This window comes from Pararge aegeria, chromosome 20 (genome assembly GCF_905163445.1).
Source record: "Pararge aegeria chromosome 20, ilParAegt1.1, whole genome shotgun sequence".
Lineage (NCBI taxonomy): Eukaryota > Metazoa > Arthropoda > Insecta > Lepidoptera > Nymphalidae > Pararge > Pararge aegeria.
In genome coordinates, this window is record NC_053199.1 from 15,465,327 (window position 1) to 15,491,313 (window position 25,987).

Here is a 25,987-nt window from a genome sequence, read left to right on the forward strand (position 1 = left end):
CTTCTGTGGTCGTGCAATGTGCATCGTGAATGCCGCGTTGCGCGCATTGTTTTCCATTCAGTCAAATTAATGAACTTTACGTGAAAGGTGTAAAATTTATGTCAGTGTTTTGGCGTGAAATTTCACGTTTTTAAAATTATTATATATTTTAAACTTCTTTGTACTATAAGTGCTTTTCTGAAATGATTTTAAATTGAAAAACGTGGTTTAGCGGGTTTATTCGCGTGTTTAAAATGCACGTAGCCAAATAAAATTTAGAATACTATTTATTTTAATACTTCACGTACAGTTTTGTATACGAACTTTCAACTTCATTCAATAAAATTGTTGGCTCGTGAAATGCTGTTTTTGAACTAACCGGTAATATATTTCGGAGTTTTTAATATAAGAATTGACTACAAAATGGGATCTTCGCAGAAAGATATAGAATTAAGCCCGGTGAGTACTGTACCGAACAGCAGTAAGGCTGCAGAAAAAGTGACTATATCTGTGAATGATGAGGAGGACGTTATTATTGGACGATTTAGGAAGATTAGTTCCGCAAAGTCCATGGCGGCGACGAATGGGAACATACAGTATCCCTCTGAGGTTATAAAAAGCGACGTGGATGTGGAGTCAGGGCTCCACTTCAGGGCGAAAGAGGCCGAGAAGGACAAGCTGTTACCAGATTCCGTGTCAAACGGCGGGCTCGTCCGCTCCAAATCGCCAGTGACGAAAAGCAGCTTCCGGGATATTGAGAAACCGTCGAGATTTAAGGATCAACCATCCACCACCAGGTTTCAGGTAAGAATATTATGATGCCAACTTCTTCTTCTCACTGGGCCGTTGCCCGCCCGTAAGCTATCTGCTTGTTGTACTTCAAACTCTTCCCTGCTGAGCTTGCTACTCCAGCCACTCCAGCTTGTTCCAGAAGCCTAGCAGACCGCCCATGTTGCCGAAGAATGATGACAACATAAAAAAACCATTTGTTTTACTGTCTGTTTATACCTACAGAACTATGTTTATTATTATTTTTTTTTTTTTTTCACATTATATCTATCTGCCATCGGCTTTTCCAGCCATAATCAGATTGTATGTTTACATGCTGTTTGATTTTGAGGGGTATTCCAGTGAATATCCTCCCCTATAGAGTTAATTATGGTCTGGTAAGTAAAGCTTTATCTTTTGTCCAAGTCTAGTATATGCCATCTCTTCAGACGTTTAGTGTTTGTGTCTGTAAGCAGTCTCTGTGCCAGGATATTGGGATGTTGCTCGAGTCTGAGTTTGTGTTTCTTGGAGTATTTGTTCACTTCCTCTTTGATGGTTGGTATTTCCAAATATTTGTGAATTTCGTCAGTCCGTGTGAACCAAGGTGCACCAGAGATTGCTCTAAGTATATATTTTTATTATAATAATGAATAGATTTAGCTGATTTCTTTATATCACTAGCTAAAACTATTCCACCTTTGCTGGAGCTCAGCCTGATATGGATTCCCAGGAATAAATATAAAATTACCAACATTTTTAAATAACTTCAGGTTTTGCAGACAAAAGTAAAATGTAAACTCAAAATTCACATAGACACAATGACTTTCAACATGAAGATGTGAAAGTCATTGTGTCTATGTGAATTTGGTGTGGTTGTGATTTTGATATTTTTTGTATGGCTGGCCTCTTGGACCATCATTGATAATGTTTTTGTATTTGGCATAACCATCACAACTCAAATAACTATTTGTTTGTAATGTGGGTAACAGTGTTCAGTTTCATTATTGCAACTTTATTCCTTAGTTGCCTTCTCAAACTTGGACTGCACTATAAATACCTGTTCTTACCTGACTGAAAAACTTTCCTGATAACTTCCAACATTCAGCAAAGTAGCAGCTTAGTAAAGCCCTAAATTGAATGTGAAAGACCCTTAAAAGTTAATAATTATTATAATAATTATAGTAATTAGTTGACTACAATAAATTCTTATAACAACATACAAATGAATATTAAAAAAAGAGAAAATAAAACAATAATAATTAAAAAGTAAGTTGCATTGTTGTGGGAAATGTTTCAACTCTTCAGCTCTGTTGCAGTACCATGACTGTATCTGCCTAGGAATATACTGCAATGCTGATTTTCAGTAGGGTTTTGTTCATGAATCCTGAAGATTACTTCACTTTACCAGTCAACCTGCCAGACAATTTTAGAAGTGTGTGTTGAGTAATTATTTTAAAGGGTGTATTAACAAATAACTGAATAGTTGGCAACATATTTGTGGCACCCCTGGTACTGCAATGTTCATGGGTGGCGGTTCAATTTGAATCAGTACCCTTAGGATCACATTTGTATGCTCCTCGTCCTCCTCATTGGTCTAGTGAAGCGGAGATAGTCCAGTAGATAGGATTTCGACTTCACTTTCTGGTGGCCAAGTTCGAATCCCAGTATGCAATTCTAACTTTTCTAAGTTAGCAATTAAAATAAAACTTTCTTCAAGTGTGAAGGAAAACGTCGTGAGAAAACCTGCATGCCTGAGAGTTCTTCTTAATGTTCGCAAAGGTGTGTGGTGTCCACCAATCCCCACTGGGCCACGGGGCAGGACTTCGGGCATTGGCGTGCATAGAGGGTACTTATGGTATATAAAATGAAGAAAATCGAGTACGAGTTATAAATACTTAAGTATAAATGTTTTATTACTCTTACAATGCGTATCCATAGGTTTTTTTATAACTCGTAATGGAGATTTTCTAAATTGTATATCATCTGCATACCCTCTACGTACGCCACTGACTACGGGCTACTAACGCCCGCACTTCTACAGTAAACGCTCATGGCTTAATAACAGTATTACAAAATAGCGTCAGAAAACGCACTGTATGGTTTAGTCGCTAAAACTCCGAAATAACAGACGAAAGTGTGCTCGTTTGATTGTGTGTGTTTTCCCTACGTTCGTTAGTACCGTGCGCAGATTTTGTTAGGATATGCTTTTTTTTCGTCTACAAGCTATAATAATCTCACGGGTACTTAAGTGACGATGCAGTCTAAAACGGTTAAGGGCTAGCGCATGGCAGTTATATTAGATCCATACCCCTTATCGTCTTCAACGCGGCGTTGTACCGGAACGCAAAATCGCCTGGCGATCAGTGGCGTGCATAGAGGGTATGCACAGGGTATGCGGATTATATAAAATGAAGAAAATCTCCAGTATGTTTTATAAATACTTGAGGGTAGGCTTTTATAACTCTTACAATGCCTATGCTTAGGTTTATTTATAACTCTTACTGAAAATTTTCTTCATTTTATATCACCTGCATACTCTGTGCATACCCTCTATGCACGCCACTGCTGGCGATACGCCTTTTATAGTAGGGTTTACTACCCTACGGCCACCGGATCAGACTAGACAAAATTCAGAAATTAATAAATTCCCAAATTGTCTCTACCGGGTATCCCACCTATAAAAAGCCACACCGCTCAAACAGTGGCGTGTATACAAGATATACACTAAGCTCGCAGATGATGTAAAATAAAAAAATCCCCAGTACGGGTTAATAAAAACTTAAGTGGCATTGTACGAGTTTAAAAAGCCTACCCCTTAGATTTTATAACTCGTACTGGATAATTTCTTTATTTTATATCATCTGTATACCCTGTGCATACCCTGCCACTGTGCCAGAGAGATTTTTAAAAGCTTCTTTGTGTAAGAAGCATTACACCGACCTTCATCGGATTTAGCTTGCACGGACATAAAAGGTCCTTATACCGGAAAAGCCACCCCCGGACGCGTCAAAATTTTGCAATTTTTGCATAAGATGGCTTATATTCTGTCTAAAAATTTATGTCTAGCCGTTATCTCATCTATCGCTAGGACAAAGTAGGACGAGAAACGATTCCTGTACTGGAATCAACGTACCGGAGACCCCTAGAGGCCCCTAGTGAATAGCGATAGAGCTTTCAGTAACAGAGCTTGTCCAAGGAAGTACTACCGCCGTGCTTATTACCGCGTAGCAGCGTTGCTGTGTACTGATCTGAAGCGCGTGGTTGCCGGTGTAATTACAGGCGCATGAAGCGGTGATAGACAAGTGTTTAAGACTTGGTCACACTTTCGTGGGGATAGAGTTCGAATGCTCGCATGCACCTCAAACTATTAACTAAGTTATGCGCGTTTTAAGCAATCAAAATATCACTTGGTTCAATGGTGGAAGAAAATGTCGTGAGGAAATCTGCTTTCTTGAGAGTTCTCCATAACGTTCTGAAAGGCGTGTGGAGTCCACCAATCCGCACTGGGTAAGTGTGCTAGAATACGGCCTTAACTCTTCTTATTGTGGGAGGAGACTCGTGCTTTGCAGCCCGGCAACATGAAATGTCTTTTCCTTTTTTTGTTTTTCTGAACTTGATTTGGTGTACAAATAAAGAGTATAAATAAAAAATATGAAACAGAACAAATTTACCCCCATACTTAAAACAACAATACAAATAATATTATTTGGACATTATTTCCACACGTGCGCCAATGCTCGGAGAGTTGAAAAAGTGTGGGAGAAGATGGCATTTTCTCCTTTCCAAGGAATAAAATATGGGCCATTTTGGGAGTTTCGCTGAAGGATGGAATAAGAAACGAAGAGATCCGCAGGATAACCAAAGTCACTGACATAGCCCAAACTATCAGCAAGTTGAAAAAGTAATGGGCAGGCCATGCTTATCTTAGGTGGGATGGCCGTTGGATCAGCAAAGTTCTAGAGTGGAGGCAACGAACAAGCAAGCGTATTTTGTTACGCCCTCAAGCTGGATCGAAGACATCTACGACGACTATCTTTAGATAGTGACGGGGAGTGGGTGGATGAGGAAGGCTGATGACCGGCAGGGTGATTACGTGTCTCGCGACAGCAATGCGACAGGCGTAAATCTTGCAATCACTGCTGTCAAACGTCACTTTTCCATACAATAAATAAAGAAAAGTGACGTTTGACAGTAGTGATTGCAAGATTTACGCCTGTCGCATTGCTGTCACGAGATACGTAATCACCCTGCGGGTGTGGTGGCGCTTCTTTGGAAAGGCCTGTGGTCAGCAGTGGACGTCCGCAGGCTGAAATGTTGATGATGACGATGATGCTAGCCGGGCTGGTGGTAAAGCTTCTTTGTTTCGTAATAATTATGAAATACTAATTAGGTACTAATTCGTTTTATCTCGGAAAAAAAAACGAATCTCTACAATACAACGGTAGGTACCTACCTACTGTAGGCTTAGTTATTTCAACAGGAACTGACTCACACGAATACATATGGAACAAAAAGTTTATCAGCCTCTAATCTGAATACACCTGAACGCTTAAACATTGAAATGCCATTATAAGCCGTATGCTGCCCACAATATATATTAGCTTTGGCTACAATGAACTGTTTTAATGATAGTGTAAACACACAGATGACATAGAGGTTTGTGTAATGTTAAATAATGAAAAGCTTTGTATGCTTTGTATATGGGAATTAGATAAGCGATATCAATGGATAATGACACAATGGTGGGTACTTTATCTAAATAAAGTTTTTATCGGACTCTCCTAGTGCAGCGGTCAGCGCTGTGGTCTTATAAGAAGGTTCCGGGTCGTCGGCAGGGACAATTTGGAAATTTATTAATTTTAGAACTTTCTCTAAGGCTTAAGGCCTAAGGCTAAAGCCGACCCTACGGACAAAGACGTGCTACCAAGTGGTTCAGCGTTCCGGTACGATGCCGCGAATATCATCAGAAATTGCATTCAAAGGCTAACTTATAATAATTAAAAAAATGTACATCAAGTGGGCCGGGCGCGAGGATATAGTTAGTAAGGAAACCTCCGTGCACACGTATGATCCGTACTTAGGTGTTTTTTTTTTAAACCCGACCATGCTTCGGTGTGGCTCAGTAGGTACAAAAGGTAGGTATTTGCTCGCTATCGCGAAGTCGTTTACGCGTTAAACTATGTATAGTCAAAGTAAAATGGACTTATGTGATTCGCATTAGAGTCTAACATCCTGTACTTAAGATTTTTGTATTACAAACGTTCAGACAAAACCCCGAGCTTAACAATTTTAGACAACTTTGAGCTTTAACACAATGTAAATATGATTCATTTGACTCCGATGTTCAAGTATTTCCATACTCGAAAACGACTCTTCGTTTGCAAGCATGGATCAAATCTTGTACTAAGGCCATAGTCCGATATTTAAAACTATATAAAAACTCTCTTAAGTCATCGTCATCATTATCCACCCATTACTGGCCTCTTCTAGGAACGAGAATGGTTTAGGCCGTAGTCCACAACGCTGGCCAATTGCGGATTTGTATACTTCACAAACCTTTGAGAACGTTACGGAGAACTCTCAGGCATCGGGTTTCCGCACGATGCCTGAGAAACCCGATGCCTGAGATCTGTTTGGTGGGAGTATAACTGAATACTGAAGGACTGAATAATTTTTAAATGACACCATACATATTCTCCTACTTTTCGCGGAGTATAGCAAATTAAGCTTAATTTTCATATCATGGATTTCCGCAAAGTAACTCCTGCTTCTATCCAATAACACTGGTACAGCTCCCCGCTGGGTCACTCTAGCCAGCCGAGCTCACTCCAGAAGCTTAGCAGGCCGCCCAGGTCGCCAAGTGCTTCAGGGAGTGATGCTGGGGAGCCAAGGTATGCTGAGAGACGAGGTAGCCTGAGATACGAGACCGTGGTATTTAGAACTCCCCACGAAAGACCTATGTAAATCAGTTAACATCCATTGGTTACCATGATGAAGATGGACTGACACACATAACTATTCCCCCGTAGTCGTGCGCGCACGCCCTAAGTCTATCCGTCGGATTAGCCAAGACCTGCTTTCAGCGGTCTAGGTCAGAGGCGCCTATACCGATAAATCATAATAGCCGACAATTGGATAATACGCCCCACCTCACTTCCCATAGCCTTAGCGATCGACCTGACTCCTTGCGAGCGTCTTAGGGAACGTACCCATATTACGTGACCTATTTATATAAGTGTCCACCATTTGTATGTGCCAATACCACTCCCTTCCACTTTTCACGTAGTAATTCATAAATGTGGTTGAAAAATATTCTTTAAGATAAGCCTTAGTGGCAGACCGGGTTCCTTGCGATCGTCTAAGGGAACGCCCCCCCCCCCCATAGTTAATGCCAAAACTTCCCTCTCCTGTAGTTTCCACGTAATTCCAATTTAAAAATATGATTGACCATTCTTTAAGACGGAAAATATAAAACAGAACAAATTGGCTGATCCTATCCTTACTAATACTATCAATGCGAAATGTGCGAATATGTGTTGGTTTGTTTCCCCTTTCCCCACGACTTAACTAAGTACCTACCAATCAGTGGCGTGCATAGAGGGTATGCACAGGGTATGCAGATGATATAAATTGAAGAAAATCTCCAGTACGAGTTATAAAAAACTTAAGGATAGGCATTGTAAGAGTTAAAAAAAACCCACGCTTAAGTATTTATAACTCGTACTATAGATTTTCTTCATTTTATATCATCTGCATACCCTGTGCATACCCTCTATGCACGCCACTGCTACCAATTCATTTGATTTTTGACATAGAGTTAGTTGAAATGGCGCTGAGTAACGTAGTAACTGTTTATCCCAGGGAAACAAACGGGGTACCCACGGGATTTATAAAAAACGCGGACATCAGTATTGGAATATAGCTGGAAAAGGCGCGAGATTTCCGTATACTAAATTCACTACGTGTCGAAAACCTAAGCACTCTCCCCGCTGAACAAGCGTTGTATTTTGAAGACCCACCTTCCGCTCTCATAACGGGTCACGTTGTATGGGTATGTTCCCTTATTGAGTAAGTACCTACCAGGTACCTACCTAGCAAGGCCATATCCAGGAAATCATTTCGGTGGGCCGAGCTTTTAACAACAAGGAAAGTGCATTTTGAAGAGTTTTGGAAGAGTTAGATGAATCATCTAAAATTCTATAGGTACTCCATCCAGCCATTATAGATGTGTATTATTCCATCACGTCAAAACGTAAAGAAAACAGAATGGCGGGGTTTATTATAATTTAAATACCTACTTACGAATAATTACATAATACTTAATAATTATTCATTAATGTTTTCCTTGATTAAATAATATTGTGTTTATTTATGTTCAATATATATTTTATGTCTTTTGAGCGGCTGAACTAAAGATACTAGATTGCCCGCGACTTCGTTGGCGTACAAATTGTACGCCACTTAAGTACGTAAGATAATAAAACTCAAATAAATAAATATATTAATTTAAATAAATATATTAAATTGAATAAATATGCTACGTAAAAATAGCAAAAGTAAGCGTAGCTTGTGTTATGGGTACTAAGATAGTTGAAGAATATTTTTATGAATATAATACATAAACACTTATACTATATATAAAAAGTACCCAGACACTGAAAAACATTCATGTTCATCACACAAATTATTTTTCAGTTGTGGGAATCGAAGCCTTATACTCAGAAAGCAGGGTTGCTGCCCACTGCGCCAATCGGCCGTCACTTGAAATGTTAATATTCTTTTTTGTTTCACCGTATACCGGTACTTAATTATGCATTCAGTGAAAAGTAGTGTTGCCCAAATTCAGTCTTGGTCTTGCAGTCTTGGTCTTGTTCTTGCGTTTTTGCAAGACCAAGACCAAGAACAAGACCGCGTATTTTTAGCAAGACCAAGACCAAGACTGACCGTGCAAGACTTGAGCAAGAACAAGACATAGCCTGCAAGACTCTTGCGTCTTGCAGCTAGGACTTAGCGCTATTTCACGGAGTAGTTAGGTGTAACAGTTCGGTGTATAGGTAGGTAGGTACGCTTAGGAATTCTATGAGACGCAAAAAACTATATCAAAGAATATGAAAAACTGGACCTATGCGCATTACGACTAATACCATAAACATAGCGAATAAAAAAATATCTATTAAAATCAAACTGAGTGCATGCATAGTTATGTTTAAACCATCGGCACTTTGATAATGCGGCATCAAAGGTTTTGTACTTACTTCTCAAAGAAATTTGCCGCTTTTCGGAAGTACATGGTTATGATACACGCGCCGGCGGCTTCTTTTGAAATCTAAAACAATCGTTGCCGCCGCGCCGAAATCATAACATTTGACACTATTCATGCAAAATAATTTCGAATTTTAAGAGTACCTACAGGTGTTCCAAAGAATAAATAAGTTTCAGATTGGTGATTTTAGATTGGTGGAGGACGCATGAGACAGAGTATCCGATTTTATCGAAAATGGCCCGTGATTTTCTCTCAATACCTGCAACTTCAGTACCTGCTGAGAGGTTATTTTCTAAAGCATCATTAGTAATTAGAAAACATAGAAATAGGTTAAGTGATGAGTCAGCCAGATGGTTACTTTGTATTAATTCTTGGTCAAAAGAATTGATATAAAGTATCATAACCTAATGATAAAGCTGTTGATTTGTGTTGTATTTTATTTTTTATTCAAATAAATGATAAATCGTAAAACTCTTTTATTAAATTTCTTATAAGTTGAGGGTTCAATCTCTTTCTAGACAGATAAGTATTGTTCTTTAAAATACAGTCAAGTTATTGTAATTAATTTGTTTTTTTACATGTTTTAGCAAATGTAAGCTTATAAATCATAAATGTTTATTAAGAAACAGTTACTTCCATGGAAAACGACATATAGGTCAGTTGATTTTTCGAATTTCTTATCAAATCTTCAGTTATTTATTAATCTGCTTGATCTTTACTATGGCTATGTTAATTCAAGCTCACAATGTTCCAATTCTAATACGTTTTTCTAAGATTTAAAGTAAACTTTAATAAATAGTAATAGACTAATAGGTAATTGCAAGACTTGCAAGACTCTTGCTGCAAGACCAAGACCAAGACCAAGACTGGGAGCGCAAGACCAAGACCAAGACCAAGACCAGGTGTATTGGCGCAAGACCAAGACCAAGACTGGCTAAGTCTCGTCTTGTTCTTGCATTTGGGCAACACTAGTGAAAAGCTGTTTCGTTATCGCAAAAAAATAATAATTAAGCGACTTTTATTTAAATGTTACTTAAAAGATTTTTTACATAGATAGCTTCCACGTGGAATAATACCTTTACACCCAGTCGTGGGGGACAAGTGTCGGTGATAAGATGCGGATTCAACCGGTTCTACATACGCGCCACCGGCTCCTGAGACGTTCCGAGAGATAACCGCAGACAATTATTAATATTCATGACCAGCGAAGTTAAATTTTTTTTTTTATTTGCTACCTGCGGTTGCCTACGACTCCGTACGCGTACGTTTGAATTTTACTTACATACAATTCTCCATCAAAAACTTTCATGCAATAATATCATTTACATCGTAATTAAAATAGAAACCGGTGACCAACCTGTTATTAGATCACAGTGCAATTTACCTACTTCTGTTTTTGAAGTTTCAACCTTGAAGGAAAACATCGTGAGGAAACCTGCATGCATGAAAGTTCTCAAAAGCGTGTAAAGTCCACTAATCCGGACTGGGTCAGCGTGGTGGACTACGTTTCCCATTGTGGGAGGAGACCAGTGCACTGTAGTCGACAGTTAATCATTAGGTTGATATTATGACGGCAATGATGATGAAAGCATTAGAGCAAAATTAGGTAACGTAAAACTTAAAAATGTAGCAAAATTTTTTCTTGAATAATAAATATTCTTTAAAATAACCGCCAACTAATTAATATATATTAGCGTACTTAAAACATTGCAAATATGTAAGGTAAATTTGATTTGTATACAATACAATATGTAATTTAATTTGTAATGCTGATTGTAGATAAAGAATGAGTCATAATGGAATATTATAATTAAAACTACGATACTTCAGCTGCAATAGTCACGTCGCAAAACTAAATATCGTTGCGTCACACATATATTTTGACGGCCGACTGGCGCAGTGGGCAGCGACCCTGCTTTCTGAGTCCTAGGCCGTGGATTCGATTCCCACAACTGGAAAATGTTTGTGTGATAAACATGATTGTTTTTCATTGTCTGGGTGTTTATCTGTATATTGTAAGTGTTTATATGTATTATATTATATTCATAAAAATATTCAACAGCTATCTTAGTACCCATAACACAAGCTACGCTTACTTTGGGGCTACATGGTGATGTGTGTAATGTCGTAGTATATATATATATATACATATATTGTACTAGAAGAACACGCGGCTTAGCCTAGGGTTATTTCGGTTTTTAAAAATACCAAGAAAATTTGTGGTATTTTCAAAAACGGTTTTGTAAAATACCTTTGTTTTCCCGGGTTAAAACGTAATGTTTTCCCACGCACGGTTTTAGAGCGTGACACAATCGGATTCGGTTACAGTATGTGATGTGGCAATGTACCATTTTTTTTTACAATTTTCGCTACTTAATATTATAAATGTGAAAGGGTGGATGTTTGTTACTCAATCACACAAAAACGGCTGAACCGATGTGGATGAAATTTGGCATGCATGTACTCTTTGGTATGAAAAAGAACACAGGCTATTTTTTTACCGTTTTCTTAAGAAGTTTCGAGCTAAACCGCGGGTAGACGGTTTTGAAATGCATGTCACCTATGCTATGGAAAAGGACATGTAATTTCTATACCGATCACTCAAATAGTTCCTAGAACAATATGGGTAAACTAATTACTGGCAACTTTGAAATCGTATGAAGTGACTAACCGTTTGCACCAATCTAAAGTGGAGTGGTTTTTGATGCTTCAATATTAGTCATGTACACGGTTTCTGTAAGTTCTTAATTCGGTGCAATATTGTGTCTAGCCTATAACAGCTAGACTAGAGAGGCCAAACGGATAGGTTTGCCAATAATCACCACGCTAGGCAGAAGGGCTTGTGATCGCAGGATATGGTAGTAGTAGCGCAAAAACAGCTGCCCGGTGTCCGTTATAATCTCTTAGTCGCCTAGTACGACACCCTCGGGAAGAGAAGGGGTGGTGACAAATGTATTCTGATCTGCCGTCACCACACGGCACGTATTCGTGTCGACGTGTTCCGTGGAAATATCGTAACAGTATTTACGAAAGCATTGTTCAAGTTAATACCTCCATCGCATACTGTTTACTGCGCCTGCTTTCCATATTTGAATTTTAAAAACCCTCATGCTTCATTTTCCATCAGTCGAATCGAATTGATTATCCTAAACAAAACAAGCATTAATAAAAAACCGGCCAAGTGCGTGTCGAATTTGCGTACGAAGGTTTCCGTACCATCGATAAAAACGGCAAGGAGATCACGTCTATTGTATCAGAGCTGCCTTAAATATTTATTTTATTCTGTTTTTGAAGTTATACTTCTTTTGGCGTGATAGGAAAAATTATGAGAGTAAATTTGTACGATGCGCGCGCAAACCGTCACAAAAAACCCACAGCCTGAAGTTAGCTTTAGTCAACATTTTAGATTTCAAAAAAAGGTTTGATAGTGTACACTTTCAATTGTCAAATTCTTCAGGCTCATGCCGGTTGTTTAACTGATTCAATTGTACAAAGGTCTCAAATTTTAATGTTAAGTGAAACTTTCTTTTTTAATAAAAAAAAACTCTGTATTAAAAACCTTTTTTCTACTGTTAGTGTCGTTTACTCTTCAATCGTAGAATAAGGCGAAAGATAAAATTATTGAAAAGATTCTTAGTAAGTATAACTTTTAACGCGTGTACATAAGTATACACACGTTTTATATTTAGTACTTGTTGTTCTAACGGCCACAGAAATTCACATGAAAATTTCAACATGTACAACATATACAGTATGGTGACAGACGGACAGACAGATAGGCGGACTGACATCGGAATCTTAGTAAAAGGGTTCCGCCTTTTACTAAGACTCCAATTGTACCCGTTGGGTGCAGTACCCTAAAAAATCCCAGAGTTATAAAATTTCGATTGCTTAGTTATGGCAGTGTTCGCAGAATCTCTGACACAAGGTTAGTATCCTGTTCTTCGTATTACATAAGCGTGTTTATGTTCCACGACATTGGTATATCTACAATTAAATTATTACGCTATTAATAAGATTACTTCATGAATGTCACAGTTTATATGAGTTAGTACCTACCTATAAATTATTGGAATAAGTTCATTTTATACATGGACTCCTTTATGTAACTATTGTTTTTCTGTCCATAACTATCATAGTAGATAACGCATAGGTACATAATATACTGCTCGCCGTGATCTCGTTCGCATGAAATTTTTATGTTTATGTATTCTCTGACACTTACTCATGCCACTACGCAAATAAACATGTCGATCTAATGCTCAGTAAAAAAACAAGAACAAATCTACGGGAACCGCACATATTTCTGGAATAAAAATGTAGCCTATGTGCTAATATTAGCCTTGAAGCTGTTCCAGATAAGTACGTTCTGGCACGATTGAGCAACAAAAATCCATCAAAACTTTCGCATTTATGGTATGAAAATACAAATATAGATTGGCTCTGACAGGTACAGCTTTCTGAACCAGTGGCAGGTGGAGCTCGATCTTTTTCTTTTTATTCGATAACAGGTTAGGAATAAGATTTCACCTGATGGTATCTTACGACATTACGAAAGCCCGCTAATCTGGAAGGCAGTTCATTTTTAGCCATTTCTTTCTAAGAATCGAGGGCCCAAAATCCATAAAAATCGAAACCTTTAAATAATGGAACCCCTCAAATGCGGCTTATAAATGCTGTCAACTCACACAAAAACCTCAAAAAGCAGACGTTATTAAAACTCAAAAAGGGATTTTAAAGCAAGAGTACCAGAGCAGAGTTCCAGAATGTTCGTGGTCAGTGACAATTTATAGTAAAAATGTATTACATAAACCTATATTGCGATAAGAATACGGGTAATTTATCTTACTGGTTAAGTTAATAATGTGGACAACGAGTAAAGTATTTGAGCCACTTAAGCCAATATGAAAATAGCTTGATATGAATCCGTTCTGCTTCAAAGTGGGCGGCTGCTATATTTAGCGGTCTAAATATAGCCAGCGATGCAATCCAGGCCTTGCTGTCTTTATCCAAGAGTAGGGTTCAGGTCACATAAGCGATTTTAGATCCTGTCGTGTAGTCATCATCCTAAGTTTAATAATGACCCGTTCCGTGGCTTGGGACTTCTCTCTGAGAGAGAGGGATTTAGAGAACTTGCTGATCTGCTATGCTGGACGTAGTCTAAGTAACAGTTATAGTAAAGCGTTATTGAAAAACTTAGATCAGATTTAGGCCAAGTTCGAATCTCCGAAGTCGGTCACCGAAATATCTGATATATTGGGTCAACGTTGTGTTCACGAATATTTTTACAAAAATTAGTTTTATAAATAGGATAGCCTGTCATATTATGTAGGTGGAAATTTAAATATGAGCACGTTGACGCGTTTACGTCAACTAAGGCCAACGATGCTTCATCCCAAGTAGTATGTTCATGCGCGGAAGGTGAAGATAAGGCCTTCGATTCCTGATATTACCTGGACTAGGACTTCTTCACGATCTCAGGGACGTGCGGTCGTTCTAGTCCTACCATCTTTACGATAGAAACCCTTACGTTATTGTTAACTCCGACTAGACTTCCTCGAACTGTAGGCCTTTCGAAGAGCTTCGATTCTAGCCTCCGTAACGCTCAAAATAAACAACGAATTTCGGTTTAGCGAACCCGAATCTATCCACAGTCTGAGAAATTTTTATATTTTATACTTCAGTAACGCACAGGTCAAGCGACTTATATAGTATTACAGTATCGCCACTAGTACTGTAGATTTTCGCGCTATAGGTTATCTTTGTCCTTGCACCCACTCGATTTCAGCCGAGCCATCATAGCGTGCTTTAGATACTCTTTATTGCACTAAATTAAAAGAGAAATACATAAATAAAATTTATTGAAACTAGGAACAAAAGATTAAATGAGGTGCAAAGATGGTCTTATAGTTTTGATCGATCTCCTTCAGACAACATTTATTTAGTTATCTTTTTGCGGAGCTAGTCGCTAGTCTGATCTTGAGCTAAAGTGTAATCTGACTCCAAGAACGGGCACAGTACTGCGGAGCGCATGGGTCACTCGGGAAACGATGTAGACAGGAAGGAACCTGTTAAGGGCTAATTGTTTTATTACGTTATACCTAAATTCCGAAGATGTCCAATCGTTGTTGAACTTCCTTAATAAAGACCACGCTTTTTTCCGCGATATCGTCCGACTTTATTCAACAGTGACTTCTCGAACCATCTCGACTGCGTAGTTTCAAATTACGCGGGAAATGTTATATGAGCTAGATGGTGGTGGATGGTTTTTTTGCGTTACGAACTTTCGCTTGTGCCTTGTGGTATCAAATAGATCTTATGAAGTCACCACCCTGGCGCAGTGGATACCACAGGTCTTTTATGAGGGTCTCTGCGTAAATCAATTGGTGAAAAACTCTGTCGCAGTTAAGAGCGCTGTGGCCTTACAAGTGGGAGGTACGATCCCCAGCTAGTAGATCCCCAATTTAGGAATTTATAATTGCACAATTTTCTCTGGTCTGATCTGTTGAAAATTTCATTTCTAATGCTATTTGCCACCCTTCCGTCTAAGACGTGGCGCCAAGCGAGTTGAACAAAACACTAAAGGTACTTATTCAGTTCACAACCTATTGCGATGGAATTATTATTCACGCAGTTATTCGAATGAATGTTTTTATAACTATACAGTATGCACCACCTGCAGTGTGTTTTCCTCATGTTGTCCTAATTTGAAGGCCGCCATTCGTGACCTACTATTTACCTCATTATCATGTTTTTTTTTAAACATTCACAAAAGTGACGGAAACCATTAGATAAAGGGGTATCTGATGATTTTCGTCACTTTTTTGGACGGCCAGGACATTCTGCTCCAGGTATGGCAATCACGAAGCAAATCTTAAGACACGTCGCGGGTCAAGTGAAATCTTCAAGTTATTGGTCGCAAAATGTGCCATCCCGGACGAAGTTTTGAGGCATTATTTAGTTAGATATTGGATGCGTTTGTTTGGGTTTAGGAGCAAAACTCTTCTTTGCCGGCCTAGCAAATCTAGGACACAAAAATGTTATCCGCTGACAAGGGATAAATAAATGTTATACTTACTAAAAAGTTAATATTTTTGGTGTTTTAAATCAAGCTTGAATACTACGTGCTACAACTAGCTTCCAGTCGCGAAAAAATGCGCAACTATTGCATACTAACTTTTTCAGATAATGTGGGTGTACCCTGGTATACTGAAATACATCTGCGTAACACTGACGAGTGCACAGGCGTGATATTACGTAAACAATGTATATCTAGAAGACAGTAATTTTTGAATAGTTCCATTGTCTGTCTCCGAAAATCATCCTGCGACCATTTTGGAAAACCCAAAGTATATATGTAAAGTAGGGCGATCCAAAAAACAATTTTTTTTTTCCCCCAACAGTTTCTTTTGGGTAAAAAAATTTCTTTGAAATGATGCGCCATTAATATTAATATTAAGATTGTCCTCATCGCACTTTTTTAATTCCCTTAAGAATAACATGGGATTTTTTTTTTTGCTTCTTCTGATTTTTGTACCGTTCAAACGACTGATTCACTTATAAATCGCTGTTTCAATCTTTAGAGAGAATAAAACGCTCTACAAAAAAGGTCTGATAACATTTTTTTGATTTGTCCACGCGTTCAAAACTTATATTCTTTAAAAACAAACTATTAATAAAATGAATGTCAACATAATAATAGAATGAAACGGATATGCAAAGAATGATTATTGGTAATCCATTGTTACATAGGTATATGATGTAGCTATGCCCCTTTTTTAAGTCTGTATTTGGTCGCACGCAATTGACGTGTACTCTTATCTTATGGTAGAGATCACAGATAAAATTGAGTGCTGTCATTTACCTACTCTACCTTGTTCATTAGCATGGCTGTACAAACTTTATACTTTCTTCGATCTTTGATCTGAAGATGTTGGATTAGATTTTCGCTTTGCGGAGGGTATCCATCAAATAAATAGGTACCTAACTTACTTGTTAAATCTCATAACTTTTCTTTTACCCTCAGATGGAAGACAAGCAAGATGAGGGGAGTGACTCCGACGGCTCCGGTATGGAAAGCGACGACCCTCTCACGGCCACAGACACTAAATACGGCAAAAGCTTCAGGTACTATATTGATTATTTATTTAAGACCCTAACGATAAAGACGTGTCGATAAGCCATTAAGCATACAAAAAAAACCAAAGTAAGCAGGGATCTCGAGATTTACGCCTGTCACAAGCCTGCCGTGAGATACGTGATCACTCTGCGGTCCAATCCGCGTAAACCGATTAGGGTTGTGGGTTTAATATAACTGGTATGCCTTAATAGTGCGAGATCCGGTGTAAGATATTTATACCCTCATCCGTCAGGCATTATTGACGATCTCGCTGCTAGCGTTTAAATTTATACCTAAAATCTAGGCAATTTTTCGGTCAACTTTTTAAAAAGACACTTTTTAAGTACAGTATGATTCAGAATAAAATAAACTTTCATTTGATATAAAATACGATTAAATAACTGATGAGAGTACATGAATACAATTAAGGTACTCACCTGTTTAAACCTGGCAGCTCCACAGTTGGGCAGACGGGGGACAAGGCAACCTGTAGTTTTTCAACCCTTTAGGGTATGTTTACTCAATTAAAGTACGATTTTTTTAAAATAACTAATGAGGGAAGTAGATTTCAAATTCAAATTCAAATTCAAATTCAAGAGACTTAGAATTGTCTCTCAATTATTTCTTATAACTTAGTTCTTAAGTATATATTGTCAGAATTTTTACTATTATTATATATGTAATTTAAGTATTTGTTTTTTTCGTAATTTATTCTATAATGTATGTTTTTAAAAGCTTGTACTCTCTCTGTCTCTCTTCTTAATCGTTTTTTCTCATTCTAAATGACAATCTAGTTTTTTATTCGCAAGTGGTGACAGTCTCTGAGTGGGTCTACAATATTACATTAGTATGTTTTTTTTTATTTTTTGTTTAGTTTTATAGGAGTTATTGTAACCTGTTTATTGTCCCTTAAATAAATATATAAAAAAAAGAACTTATGAATAACAGATCAGGTTATAAAATTTCTTATATCGGATCTTAGACTATAACAAGTAAGCCGACTACCATTTCACTAACCACTAGGTGAGATTACAATCTAAGTATGGCTATTTTATAGTGGAATAAAAATAGTCAACTTTTTCATGTTGGTCAATTTACCTGCGAATGGTTGTGGCCAACTTGTAGAAGAGGTAATTGAACATGTGCGTTAGTCATGGAGAATAGCTCGTTCGCGCGAGAACTAGTCTTTTCTCTGGAATCCAGATTTAAGGATATTTGTGGCTTATTGGCGGAATGATGGCCGCCGTAAACACGTTGGTCACGTGTGTGGTTCGAGTCGCTGGACACAAATAGCACAGAACCATGGAGTGTGGAAGTCCTTACATGGACGTATAAGGATTGAAGAAATTATAAATGACACCATACAGATTCTCCTGCTTTTCGCGGAGTATAGCAAATTAAGCTTAATTTTCATGAGATATCATGGAATTACGCGAAGTAATGACTGATTCTGTCCAAAGCAACTTCCTGCCTAACGGAATAAAAAACCTCAGTGAGATGAAACATTTTTATTTAAAAGTTTTGGCTCGCTTTCAAAATTAGGCAAATATTTAGAAGTTACAGACACAAACTTCTATATAATTTATTTGTTATCTTAGTACTTAAATAAAACACTCCACCAGAGTGCCTGCCTAACTTACCTAGAATTAACAAAGTTCTAGTGAAAGAGTTTTGTTTGCGCAAGTTGTACTCGAGATTATTATTATTGTGTACTTACTGTAGATTAACTATACTTTCACCATTAGGTAGAGGTACCAACTACCTACACAAGTGTTCGCGCATTACGAAAGTGCCCTAAACTGCCAGTGACATAAATACATGTAAAAAATTCAAATTAGGTATTGCACAAACGGAAAATAAAGTACCCACCAGTGGCGTGCACTTCATACATGCTCAAAAGCACTGCATACCCAAATTATTTTGTATAAGTCATATTGGAGGTGAAAACTTCCATTTTATGTCATGTACCTGCTTTATGCATACCCTGGTCAAAAACCCTGTACACGCTACTTGTACCATTTTTTTGTTTTTTTTTTTGTCGTGGTGGAAAAGCTTTATGGCTACCTTTGTCCTTTTGGGCAGGACAGAGGTTATGTGGGACTCGTTTACCCGAACTAAAAACCACCACGGCATGTCCCTCTCGTTGGATTTATTGGACGTCCGGGGAACCCGTTGTACACTTTCCAGACGTCTACCAACAACCCCAACTGATTGCCAGGGCTACTAAGCTAAGGAGGAGGTGATCAGGACAGCTTGACCCCCCCTCAGACAGCAGGGAGACCAATAACTACCCGCCGCCTCCCAGGGCAAGCAGACGTGCGGCATATTCCCGCCGTCTCCTTCCCCCCCGTCCTACCAATAATATAATTACGATGTATTATCATCATATCATCATCCTGAGCATATTAAAAGCCCACTAATGGGTTCAGGCTTCCTAATTAAGCCTAAAGTGGAATAGAAATAGGGGATAGAGAGTTATGACCAACTATGTAGAGGTTCAAGCCCAGTGGGTAGGACTTTGATTTCACTTTCGAGGGGTCGAGTTCGAATCCCAGCACACATCTCAAAGTTAAGTGCGTTTTAAGCAATTAAAATATCACTTGCTTCAACGATGAAGGAAAACATCGTGAGGAAACCTGCATGCCTGAGAGTTCTCCATAATTTTCTCAAAAGAGTATGGAGTGGACTCCATCAGTCTTAGTACCCACGCTTACTTTGGGGCTAGCTGGCGATATACTACTACAATACACACGTATTGTAGTAGTATATTTATTTATCTATATAAAGTTCTCAAAGGTCTTGTTTTTTGTGTGGAGTCTACCAATCCGCACTGGGCCAGCGTGGTGGACTAAGGTCTTAACCCCTTCTCATTGTGGGAGGAGACCCGTGTCTTGTAGTGGGCCGGTACGGGTTTATATTATGATGATGATGATTCTGTTCGAAAGCGTTTTGTCGGGCTTAAATGTTCGGGCCCTAATAAGCTAATAACACACTGCACAGCTAGCATAGGCAAGAGACATCTGTCTCCCCGGGGAAAGGAGAAAATTCTCCGAGCATCGCCGCAAGTGTGAAAATTATAACATTGCTATTCATTTTTAAAGGCGCTGATTTATAATGATTTCCTTTGTATATAAATATATTTGTATCTAATTTTAGGTTACCTAGACGTACTTTGCCGGTGTAATTACAGGCTTCACCTACACCTCAAATTGATAGGCAAAAAGCGATAGATTGTCGGGGGTCTTTGAAATTTCGAATTTATTTTGTTATTTTATAGGTACCTTGTGTTTACAGCCCTTGAAGTAACTAATTTGTTTGCAGGCATTTCACCCGCGAAGCCTTACCCCGACTGGACAACTACAGGAATGTCCTGTCTCTACACGCAGCGCCCCGACCAACGTTGGACGAGCTACACAACGCGTCGCTTTCCAGGAAGGTTTGACTCTTTTTGATTGTTTGATGAAATTTTGTAGCAGATACATTTTTGTGACAGAGCGAGGGAAACTTGGGAAGTACTTTCTACCTCCATGCTTATTTCTGTCCGAAGGGTTAAAAGCCACGCCTCAGTTTGATGTACACAGGGCGGCACTTGTTCTTTGCATACCCTGCGAACTTATTATATTATCGATACGTAATCGATAAAAAAGTTTGGATGTGAATTGTTGCTCTTCTAATCATTTTAAATGACAATGTGAGATGGCGATAACATGTGATGATGGCTTCTTAGACCAGGACGCGTTTGGAACCCTCTTAGCTTTAGTTTCAAGTATACGAATATGGTTATCGCCATCATCTCACTACCGTGTACTTCTCATGCATCAAAAGCGCCACCTGTGGGCCTACTTGAATAAAGGTATTTTTGACTTTGACTTTGAATACTATATGAAAAAAAATTGTATTCACAAACTATAAGATACTTTTAGCGTTTTGAACGAATTTATTTATTAACTGGAAAAAAAGATCATTTAATACCTATGTATCATATTATTATGCTCATTTAATTTTTTATGTAACAAAATGCGTTCGTGCGAGCGTGCATGCGTGCGTGCTTGTATGTGTGTGCGCGTCTGTGGCATCTTATTTCCCGACGAAATGAACCCATTTTGAATTTGTTTCTTTGTTTGAAAGGGAATTTAGTCGAGTGTTCATAAAAATTTATGCATATTCAGCTATGCTTGATACAAATCGGTCCAAGATGGTCACCGCTACAAAATGGCGGATTACATAGTTTTTCACCTCAATATGCGTATCAAATGAAAGGGCTTGACTACTTAAATACTATACACTATATTGAAAGTCGGGGTTTTATACTATATATTATATGGAAGGATTTTAGTTCGTAACGACCAGTGCACTATTGTAAAGCTAAACAAGTTGACACAAATGTTTAATCTATAACGATGTATGGGAAGTATCTAAAACGCTTGTAAATATTTGTGCTACAGACACACCTGAATCAATATCTTCGCATAAATTAGACGCGCTTAACCTAAGAAGGACGTAATGTTATAGGATAATTTTCATACTCTACCTTTATAAAGGCGATAGTGTTGGTATTCTGAGAAAATAGTCGAAGACAAAATGTCGTTCTAGCATCATATTTAGTGACAATAGACAAAAATATTGTATTCTTGACCTTTTTGTGTGTCATCTATTGGATATATTAAAACGCCCACACAAACTAATTTGTATTTTGCAGCCCAGGGTCAATGTATCGACCCCTGGCGTGTTCCGAATTATTTGAGCGTTACCCTGATAGCCGTTTGTATAAAACGTGATGTAAATAAATCTACCTTATTACTAATAATATAAATGTGATATTGTGTTCTTTCGTTTGCTGGATTTATAAATATACATATACATATTTATATATATACATCCTTATATGTATATGGATGGATGTAATAAAAAAAATATGCCGGATTACATATTTTTCAGAACTCCCTCAATACCATATAAAATAAATTGCTAGTAGAATATTTTAGGTTTAAAGACATTTATTCCCATAAAAAGACCTAAGTCACTTACTTTATATTTTAAAGTTATAAATATCAAATCCAAGATGGCCGTCATCACAAAATGACGAATTAAAAAAAATTGCTTTAGTTCACTTATGTGTGACGAAATTTGGCATAGTGATTTCTGCAACCGGGATTTAGTAGTAGTCTTTTACAACTAAACAAGACTTGCTTTTTGTGACAGAGCACGTCCGGGGAAGTACTTACCGTCATGCTTATTTCTGCTTCTAAGCAACATTGTTGCACAGGTTCTGGTCTAAAGGGCTAGGTTGCCAATGTAGTTACAGGCACATGTGAATTAACACCTACGACTTAAGGCTCCTTGCAGGACGTGTTCTTGTATCCCCTGCGAAGAGTTGCCTCGTGTATAGGCGATGTTTTTCCGCTCACCATAGGTTGGATATGCTAGGTCAATTAGAACTATAAATAAAAGAAGACGGAGTTTTTAGTTCGGTAATCGTAACGTGACCCCGGAACCGGTAACATAGCGTAGCTATTGATCTAAATCCATAGCTTAATATAAATTTACTTTGAGATGGTGAAAACAAAATAAAAAACACGGCTAAGTATGTTGTGGGTTCTTCTTAGACAAGGGCGCGTTTGGGACCCTCGTAGCTTTAGGTTTAAGTTGGCGAACGAAGTTATCACCATCCCCTTACAATTATTTAAACATATATATGTATCAACGCTTCATTAGTGCCTGTGATAGGCCAACATGAATAAAGAAATTTTGAATTTGAAAATTTGAATTAGTACCCAACTAGGTGGACATACGACATCAGGCAGGTCGCTTGGAACCGCTGGAAACAAGCGGCCCGGAACCGTGAATTTTGGAACTCACTACAAAAGACCTATGTCCAGAAGTGGACGTCAATTAGTCGAAATGATGATAATGAATCTTAACATATCCGCGGAAACCTAATCTAAAGTAAGCGTAGTCGCCGGCATCAGCTAGTCATTTACATTCGTAAATCGTAACAAAGCTTGACGCGGGAATTATTATTACAATAGTCCGTAAGCGAGTTAAAAGTGAAAGATTATTTCTACACTTCACGCAGACTATCAGAAGTGGTCAAGGTTGTCAAGCCGTACACGTTTTTATATGATATATATATATACATATATAAACACGTGGACTCCTCTATATAGATCGGAATGTATGTATTTTATAGACTAATACCGGTACAAGGACGCATTATGCGTTTTAATCTTCTATTGTATTTGAGGGTTGATTATTTATGTGACGTGCATATGACCGCGCAAAGGCCTCCGATGGTCCAATGGTAAGTACTCGAGTGTTGATTACTTGTCCTTGGGTTCGACTTTGAGTCGGGTTTTAGCTTCGGAGATGGCGACTCTACAACGAATAATTTTTAGGTAGGTTAAAAATTATTCATTGTAAAGTCGGCATCACCTGGGGATGCTCCGGTGTCAGAGCGAAACGTACATGAAAGGTTTCATTACCGAGGATAAGTTTGGTTGAAGTATGAAGATTTATAAAAATTGTGAATTATACTATACAGATTCTACTACTTTTCGCGGAGTTTAGCAAGTTGAACTTAATTTTCATGATATATCATGGAATTCCGCAAAGTAACGCATGTTTCAATCCAATATCTATACCTAATGTTTTCAAAGGGTGGTTCGGAAAACAGCTACACTATTTATGGAGTATTTGACGGCCGACTGGCGCAGTGGGCAGCGACCCTGCTTACTGAGTCATAGGCCGTGGGTTCGATTCCCACAACTGGAAAATGTTTGTGTGATGAACATGATTGTTTTTCAGTGTATACAGATAAACACCCATTATCTGTATATTATAAGTATTAATGTGCATTATTTTCATAACAATATTCAACAGCTATCTTAGTACCCATAACACAAGCTACGCTTACTTTGAGGCTAGATGGCGATGTGTGAATTGTCGTAGTATATTTATTATTTACTAGCTATTGCCTGCGACATTGTCCTCGATCTTCAACCACAGTTTGGGCAAAATTATACACATATTATAACCTCTCTAGTACAAAAATAATTATTTAAATCGGTTATAATTTGTCGGAGTTATGGTGTAAAATCGTCAAATACTTTCATCCCCTCTCCCAAAGGAACCGAGCTTCATGTCGGGAAAAAAGTATCCTGTATTACTTCTAACACTTCTAAGAATATGTGTATAAAAATTTGTAATTTTTATGAGGATCGGTTAAGTAGTTTTTGCGTGAAAGCGTAACAAACAAACTTACATTGTCATTTATAATATTAGAAGGGATAGGGAATATTATTATCTGTGCAAAATAGAACAAAATTGGTATAAATTTATTTGTAATGTTAAAGTACTTTTGATTCTGTTTTGTTTTTCTTTTATGACAAATAAAACATTTTTACATTTAAAAAAAAAACAGATTGACTCAGATAGGTATACTAAGGTATATGCTTTTTTAACTTGATAACAAAGGTAAAAGATTCACCTTTGCAAATACACATTTATATACAATATATCAATACACATTTAATACATCGATGTTACTATACAATCGATGAATTTCTTAATGACTAGGTTGATTATATACCTATTGTTAAATTGCAAAATGATGTTAGAACAGCAGAGTTTCTTGACGGTTTCTTCTTGGTACTAATTGGTAGAATCTATCCTCCGAACTGGTGTAGAATTACTACTCACAGATACACTTGACGTTTTAAAACTGCTTATATTGAGGCCTACTAAAATGCTTTCAAGTTTGAATTTGTATTTTGGTTATGGTTTCTGTGGATCATGAGCCAAAGAATTAGAGTGCTTTGGCTTATAATGACGTAACCGTATGTAACAATGTCTACGAGATGCGTCTCTATTCCGATGCACTCGTTTACCAATTACAGGTAGTCCGTTATTACGGTGTCTCATCAATTAACGAGGTCCAAGGCCAAGTGCCACTATGACACTGGCGCCATAAAATAGGTCCGACTCAAAGGGTAATCGACGCTCGTGTACGAATATCAATCGTCAATTTGGTGAGGTTACTTTATAACTTCGTAGCATATGACCCGGTTCGGAAGCGGTGATAGCCCACCCAAGTGGGACTTTGGCTTTGCATTCGGAGGACCCAGTTCGAAATTGTCTAAGTAATGCTGCTTACTGCGTGCACTCGCAGCGCCTTGAAAGTATACAGCGCGCTTTTACTCGGCACCTGGCTTTTTATGTCAGTGGCCTTTCACACAGACAGCCATATAATCAGCGATTGGCAGTGTTTAAAATGACATCTCTTCGTAACAGGCGGGATATTCTTGATCTGTGTTTTTTACATAAAATATTACAAAACAAAATTAAATGTAACAACCTTCTCAATCATATATCTCTGACTGTCCCGCGCCGGTACACCAGAAGTTGCAAATCCACAAATTTTTTTCATATACCATTTACTAAATCCCATCTCGGAAAACAAGCGCCTATTATACGTATTTGTGCGAAATACAACGATTTATCTAAAAAGATACCTAGCATCGATATCTTCCATGACTCACCCACAGCTTTTAGAAAAAAACTCACCGAACATTTATCGGTGAGTTAAATTTTTATTTTTTTTTGCAAATTAAGTTTATATGACGCTTTGTCAATGCTATGTGCACTTGTCATTGACGTGCATATCAGTCCATGTGTTCGTGTGTGTCCTATGTTTAAAAAAACGTGTAATATGCATGTTGTTAGTGCTCTTAAATAAATAAATAAATAAATAAATGTGCGTTTTAATCAATTTTAAATATCATTTGCTTCAAGGTGAAGGAAAACATCGTGAGGAAACCTGCATGCCTGAGAGTTCTCCTAACTGTTCAAAAGCCTTTTTT

At 37.9% G+C, this 25,987-nt stretch overlaps 1 protein-coding gene across 3 annotated transcripts in view; it reads left to right on the top strand.

Moving 5' to 3' along the window:
• The first annotated feature begins 57 nt into the window (after positions 1-57).
• LOC120632686 (bumetanide-sensitive sodium-(potassium)-chloride cotransporter) overlaps positions 58-25,987 on the top strand; it is a 58,779-nt gene continuing 32,849 nt past the window's right edge. For 2 of the 3 annotated variants that reach the window (XM_039902651.1, XM_039902652.1), the window contains exons 1-3: positions 58-783; positions 17,037-17,137; positions 20,451-20,565. In XM_039902651.1, the coding sequence (XP_039758585.1) occupies positions 403-783; positions 17,037-17,137; positions 20,451-20,565 (597 nt within the window). In that variant the 5' untranslated portion in view covers positions 58-402. Of the gene's footprint in view, positions 784-17,036; positions 17,138-20,450; positions 20,566-25,987 lie in introns of those variants that run through there. The other variant, XM_039902653.1, reaches the window with a different exon arrangement.